At 41.8% G+C, this 6,752-nt stretch overlaps 1 protein-coding gene across 2 annotated transcripts in view; it reads left to right on the top strand.

Moving 5' to 3' along the window:
- Positions 1–1,123: 1,123 nt before the first annotated feature.
- Positions 1,124–6,752, top strand: part of LOC102210116 (uncharacterized) — a 14,416-nt gene continuing 8,787 nt past the window's right edge. The window contains exons 1-11 of one of the 2 annotated variants that reach the window (XM_013915873.1): positions 1,124–1,249; positions 1,739–2,315; positions 4,240–4,380; positions 4,533–4,668; positions 4,768–5,054; positions 5,155–5,237; positions 5,389–5,432; positions 5,630–5,770; positions 5,866–5,946; positions 6,032–6,052; positions 6,145–6,237. In XM_013915873.1, coding sequence (XP_013771327.1) covers positions 1,891–2,315; positions 4,240–4,380; positions 4,533–4,668; positions 4,768–5,054; positions 5,155–5,237; positions 5,389–5,432; positions 5,630–5,770; positions 5,866–5,946; positions 6,032–6,052; positions 6,145–6,237 — 1,452 coding nt within the window. In that variant the 5' untranslated portion in view covers positions 1,124–1,249; positions 1,739–1,890. The other variant, XM_013915874.1, reaches the window with a different exon arrangement.

Raw genomic sequence — 6,752 nt, 5'->3', positions numbered from 1 at the left:
TATGTATAGCTATCTGCAGGCAGTAACACTTTGGTAGACAAGATAAGATTATTAACTTGACAAAAGTGAGTTAAGTGTTTAGCAAACTGAGAACTGCTGTCTGTGAGATCAGCATTAAAATCACCCAAAACATATATGCTGTAAGTATCGTTGTCTTGAATAAATGCATTAATAAAAGCCAGCCTACTGAGGTATTCTTGCTCAAAAGTGCTCTATTTATAGAGCAAATAAATACGTGATTGACCAAACTACTTTATAAAAGAACAATGATAAAAGTTAAAAATGAATAAAGCAGACAATAAAATATCCCATAAATAAAGTTAAGGATAGAAAGAAATACAATATTGTCATACAATAATTAACTAATGATTTTTAAGATGTGCTCTTGTAAATTCCCTGAAAACACCGAGATTATGTAGTGCCTCAAAAAGACGTCACAATCTAATCTCATATTTAATATTTTAATGGTTTTTATAATCTGATTTCAGATCGGTCTCTAACGCAGCACTGTTAAAGGGATGGCTACGAAGATGACACTTTCGGGATGAGAGGCTTCCCTCCCTTCCGTCTTTTGTTCAGTTGTCTATTTAATCCCGCCCCCTCCCACAAGCCCCGCCCGCTTGAACAAGTCATAGTTGAACTAAGGTACAGTTTAATAACGGTGAACAAATGTTAAAAAGTGGTAGGTAGTATTACAGCATGATGCAGTCTACAGCAGAGCTAGGTTAAACTGCTTTGCGGTGATTTGCCACTTATATGGGGTACATTTTTCACTTAGGTGTTACAAATTGAATTTTAAAAAAAATGAAACCAGTGTTTCTTAAATACGAAGGTATTTTTAGGTGAGAATTTTTAAAGTTATATATAAAAAAGCAAATATAAGCATAAAAACTATGTTCACTTAGGAGAAGACGGAGCGGTGCCAGTTAGTTGCTTTTGTCTTGCTGTTGGCAGTGAACACATACACGCGCGTGAAATAACGATGTACTCATTAGCGCGTTTTGTCCCGCACACACACAAAGGGGAGACATCACAGAACACCTTCACCGCATCCAACGAACAGTTCCGTGGTACCCTCCACAAGCTAGGGGGAGTTGCATCTTGAGTGTTCCGATGTCTTTGGTTGTGTCCAATGCCACCGTTTCCGTAGTGCTAGGTGCAGGGTAGCTATCAACGTTAGCTCTAAGTGAATAAGGGGAGCTACGTGTTGAAATCACTATCCCAAACATCTGAGGAATATTACCTAAAGGTGTGTGTGGATGCGTGTTTTTTAGAAAACCCAAGTGGCCACAAACCTTTGTAGTCCGGTAGCGATAAACAGCTTCTATAAACATCATTTATTTCAGTTTATCGGATTAGAAATCATCCATGGAGATATGCGATAGCTAACGGAGGCTAACGTTGCTCTCGCTTATAATGCTTTTACTTCATCTAATCTAGCGTTGATGTTACACTACTGTTTAGTGTCTCGCTAATCTCAGTGTCACCAAAATATCCGCGCTGCATGTCAAACAATGACACAACTTGAAACGGTAACAAAACTTAGCAGTTTATGCTAGCTAATGCTAACGTTTTGTTTGCTGGCTAACATTGCTATATTATAGTCCCAGCTAATGAACTGTGAATAGATTTATTTCGAAACTAACTTTACAATTTCTCAGCCATTTAGCTGTGTTAACCGTACATGCTGTATAGATCATTTTTATAATCAGCCTCGATTTTTCTTTTTTCACCACAGGCTTTGCCATGATAAATTGACCAGCTTTCAACCAGCAGCCGCACACATTTAACCTCAGAGGCCAGGACATCAAGGGGCACTGTGGACATAAACATCTTTAAATGGGATGCAAGACGAACTATAGAGGAAACTTAAATTAAACTTGTGAATCAATGGATGAGGAAACGCTTGAAAGCCCACTCCAGGGCACAGAGACTGTGGAAGAAGATGCAGGACAAAACGCAGAGAAGAACAGCTGTAAAGGAGACACTGTAGAAGAGGATATAGGACAAATGTCAGAAAAGAAGAGCAGTGAAATAGATGAGACAAATGAAGCAGCCCCAGAATCCTCAGATGGTGTAAATGCAATAGGAAGCCCCAGCTCTGGTCCCATGAAAGAAAAGGCAACAGAGGAGAAAGAGGAGGCAAAATCTTCTGGTGGTGAGCCTCCTGTTGACTGGTTTGAGCCACTTGAAGATGATGATGATGATGCCGAAAGCAATGATAGAAATGATCCAGAGGAAGAGAGTCTGGCAGGAGAAAGTGAAAGGAGCGAGAGTGTGGGTGGCAGTGAGAGCACCTTCAAAAAGATATATCAGTAGGTTGAATAATGTTGTTCTTACTATCCTTTGTGGTCATGTGATGCTGTAGTAATATTTACTCATAAAGTTGCTTTTTCTCTAACATGCTATCGATCATATAAGCCCCTGCAACACAGAAAGGTCCAGGTGATCAGACTGTCACATTACTGCCTAACAGATGTACAGTACTGTGCAAAATTCTTGAGCCACGCTAAGTTTTTAATATTTTACAGAAAAAAAAGAAAGAAATTAGGTGCAGTGAATTTAATGAAATGTGCAAATATACATACAGTGTTTTAAAATAGAGTTTGTAAAATTCTGACAAGCTTTAAAGTTACAATTTGGTTTGACCGAAGTGTCAGATTTGGATTCATCACTCCATAAGACTCGAGGTCTACTTCTTGTGTAAATTGGCGTCCACCGTTCCCTTCCTTAAGAATGGCGTCTTGACAGCCCACCTATGTGTGTTTGACGACACTTCAGCGTCACTCAGGTTCTGTTTCAGGTCTTTGCTGAAATTTTTCCTGTTCCTTAAGAACATGATTTTCAGATTCTCTTTATGATTTTTTTTTTTTTTAGGCTGAGACATATTTTGTCTTCTGCTTGTCCCGTTTCCTCAAACTACTAGTAACAAAGTACCAAAAGGTACAATTTGAAACAATTTTTTTGTAATTTCTCTGTTATGTTTAGGCAACACTAGTTCATCTCTTGAGTTAAAAGTAACCTTCAAAAAGCCTGAAGAAGTAACCCTCAGGACCACTTTATAAAGAAATCCCAGGAACGTCTGGTTTCATGAAAGCAAAGTATAAAGAAATTAGAGGTGGCTTATGACTCTTGCACAGTACTGTGTATGTTACAAGCTCTTTTGGTGTTACTAGAGTGTGCATGGATTCCTGTGCCCTCAAATAGGATGCAAACTCTAATCGTTAAAATAACTACCAAAATATACCTTCCATGTTATAGAAAACTCTAACTTGCATTTTATTTTACTTGATTGATTACTTTCCGAGATCGCGGATACAAGCGGCAGAAATGAGCTTCCTCCAAAGGGTGGCTGGCCTCTCCCTTAGAGATAGGGTGAGAAGTTCGGCCATCTGGGAGGGGCTCAGAGTAGAGCAGCTGCTGCTCCACATCGAAAGGAGCCAGCTGAGGTGGTTCGGGCATCTGACAAGGATGCCCCTGGGCGCCTCCTGGGTGAGGTGTTCCAGGCATGTCCCACCGGGAGGAGGCCCCGGGGCAGACCCAGGACACGCTGGAGAGATTATATCTCTCGGCTGGCCTGGGAACGCCTTGGTATTCCCCCGGATAAGCTGGAGGAGGTGGCTGGGGAGAGGGAGGTCTGGGCCTCTTTGCTTAGGCTGCTGCCCCCGCGACCTGGCCCCGGATAAAGTGGATGAAGATGGATGGATGGATGGATGATTACTTTCCTACTGTGAGGTTCAGAGGATCGACATATCTGTGTCACGGTGTAACCGATTGATGAAGCCAGCAATTTGGGAATAGGTTTAGGTCTTTTGCTGTAATCTGATAATGAGCAGCATTATCTTAAATATTTTTGGACTAAATTTAGATGCTATGCTGGTGAGCAAGCACAGGATCCCCTTTTTTACCATTGTTACTACAGGGCGGGCAGTGGGGATGCATGCGTGCAAAGATGCTGCACAAGCTTTATGACCATTTTAAGCATCAAGTGTATTTTCAAATATTCAGAGGAGCTACCAATGAAAACAGAGCTTTAAATGTCTTATTCATTTGAGCTCATTTCAAACTTCAATGCAACTTTGCCTGTATCTGGGAAAATAACTTTTATTTATTATTATTATTATTATTATTATTATTATTATTCATGTTTCTTAGGGTGATGTATTTGCAGTCTCTTTTCCCTCAATGTGATCTAAACATTTCTAAAATGTTTGAGTGTGTGTCTTCTTTTAAATTCAGGCTTCATGCACCCCGCCGTAAACGATCGCACCCTGATGAGGGATGGGTTGAATGCCCTGCACTGGGGGAGGGCTGGAAGCGCAAAGAGGTCGTTCGGCGTTCAGGATCTAGTATTGGCCAAAAGGATGTATATTACTTAAGGTAAATATGGCCTTGTAGGAATAAAGAATCCACCTGTACAGTTGTTGACATATTAATGGTGTTATCTTTTACACTCCTCCTGAAGCGTGCACTTAATATCAAAGTAATATTTTGGGTTTTTTTGTGGTTGTAATTATTTTTCTCCTTTGCAGTCCTCGTGGTGATCGAGTGAGAAGCAGAGTAGAGCTGATTTCAGTGCTGGAAGGACAGGACTTGTCTAACTTTGAGTACAAGACGGGCAAATTCTACCATGGCGAAACACCGCTCCCAAGAATTCGAAGCAGAAAGGTGTCGCTTGGTGTTATTCTTTGTATTTTAAGCATGAAGACACTGAAGATTTGAACTGCATGACTTAGAGTCTGCTATCCTCACCCTCTCATCCTTTAGAGAAAGGTCCGCGAGCGATCGTCCTCAGAGTCCAGCTGGATGGAGAGGGGAGAGGGGGCAGACACTCCTGACTCCCACCACAGACTAACCCCAAGCCTCGGGTCTAAAAACGTCAACTCCAATCATTCAAATGCCCCCTTGAACAGTACAGTGGGATCGCCGAATCAAGGGTCTCACAGTGAGGATCCACCTGCAGAGGATAAAATTAAACTCCCTGGTCCATCGTCATCTCAGCCACGTCCGCTCCCTTCCATAAATGGAGAGATCGGGTCAGAGGACAGCATACTGTGAGTCTGTTACTACGTGCAACATAACACCATCATTACAAGTGTCAGCTTCTCGTGATAACTTGAGGTTGGGGGGGGGGGTCATCATGTGTGTCTGCAGGATCTGTGCCAGATGTGGCATTTCCTTCACAGGCACGTGGTATGACAAACAAAGAAAGAGGCCCTGCTGTCCCTCCTGTTGGGGTACGTTGGTGCACAAGTGTGTAGAATTATAAGTGAGAGGCAAAACTGTATCAGATATATGTCTGATATCAAAGGGAAACAGGTGGCTGAAGATGGGGTGAAATGTGGATTCTCCTTGTAACATTACCTACAATTTTTTCCCCACTTCCAGCAGCGTCAAAGACAAAAGAACACCCAATGATTCGCTTCAGAAAGGTAATGTGCTGCGTGCAGGGACACATTGTAACTAATGCTCAAAGGGTGCATGCTAGTATCGAAATGCTCTTAAATTCATTTCATTTCCCTTTAAAATTCTGATAAAAACTGTTGCCGTGTGTCTTACAATCCACATTTCTCATGAATGTTATTAAAGAAGCAAACTGTCTTTCTCCTTGTGTCCATGCCACATGTAGTGGATTCCTTGTGGTCAGTGCGTGGGATGTCATAACACCGACAATTGTGGGCAGTGTGCCAATTGCAAACATGGGCTGCAGAGCCCAGAATCCCGGAGACGCATATGCCGAAAACGCAAATGTATATGTCCTATTCGCAAGGTAAACAGCTACACACTGATTTTTATTTATTTCTCTACTTTTAAATTACTTTAGCATCAATATTGCTTTCTTATGCATTTGGTATGTTCTTCCAGGGCCCTGGAAGTGGAGGCTTCATGCAGCAGAGACCTTACAGTGACGTTTCAGAGACATTTGACGACAGCATGAGTTTCCAGGTATAAAGTCTGTATAGTCTGAATAGTTAACACTTTGATTGGCTTTGTTTCCTGTATTTTCTAAAATGTTCATTTGATTTTACAGGGTGAAGTTACAGATTCACAGGTAACACTTTTCTGATCCTATCAAATGTGTTATTTATTGCATCGTGCTGAACAATCACTTTCCTTACTCGTACTGATGTTGTCTTCACACAGCACCCCAGTCTCAAAAGCAGTGACACGGAGAACTTCTCAGTCAATGTGGATGTTGATGATGAGGATGAGTTGTCAACCGATGACGATGATGATGTGAGTGTTTTAGGTCTTTTTCTTTTTTAACGTTTGCATAAAGGCATATATCTTTACCACACACAGACACACGGTAGTGACACATTTCATTGAAGCTTTTTAAGATCCTGAAAGACTTAGGAATTAGTAGTACGATTTAAGAGTGTAGTAATGGACTGAAACGGAACATGGCAGCAATGCATCTACAATACGTGTCGAACTCCAGGCCTCGAGGGCCGGTATCCTGCAGGTTTTAGATGTGTCCTTGATCCAACACCGCTGATTTAAATGGCTAAATGACCTCCTCAACATGTTTTGAAGTTCTCCAGAAGCCTGGTAATGAACTAATCATTTCATTCAGGTGTGTTGACCCACGGTGATATCTAAAACCTGCAGGACACTGGCCCTCGAGGCCTGGAGTTTGACACCCCTGATCTACAAGGATGCCAGCTGCCGTTAAACGCCGAAGAAGAAGAAGCTGTGTCCGGTATTGTAGCTGTGTCCAAATTCAGGGGCCGCATTTGTAGGCCGATTAC

The sequence above is a fragment of the Pundamilia nyererei genome, unplaced genomic scaffold (assembly GCF_000239375.1).
Source record: "Pundamilia nyererei isolate P.nyererei 1_Seehausen unplaced genomic scaffold, PunNye1.0 scaffold00391, whole genome shotgun sequence".
In the NCBI taxonomy this organism is placed as follows: domain Eukaryota; kingdom Metazoa; phylum Chordata; class Actinopteri; order Cichliformes; family Cichlidae; genus Pundamilia; species Pundamilia nyererei.
The sequence above is the reverse complement of the archived record's forward strand: the minus strand, read 5'-3'. Positions and strand labels throughout refer to the sequence as shown.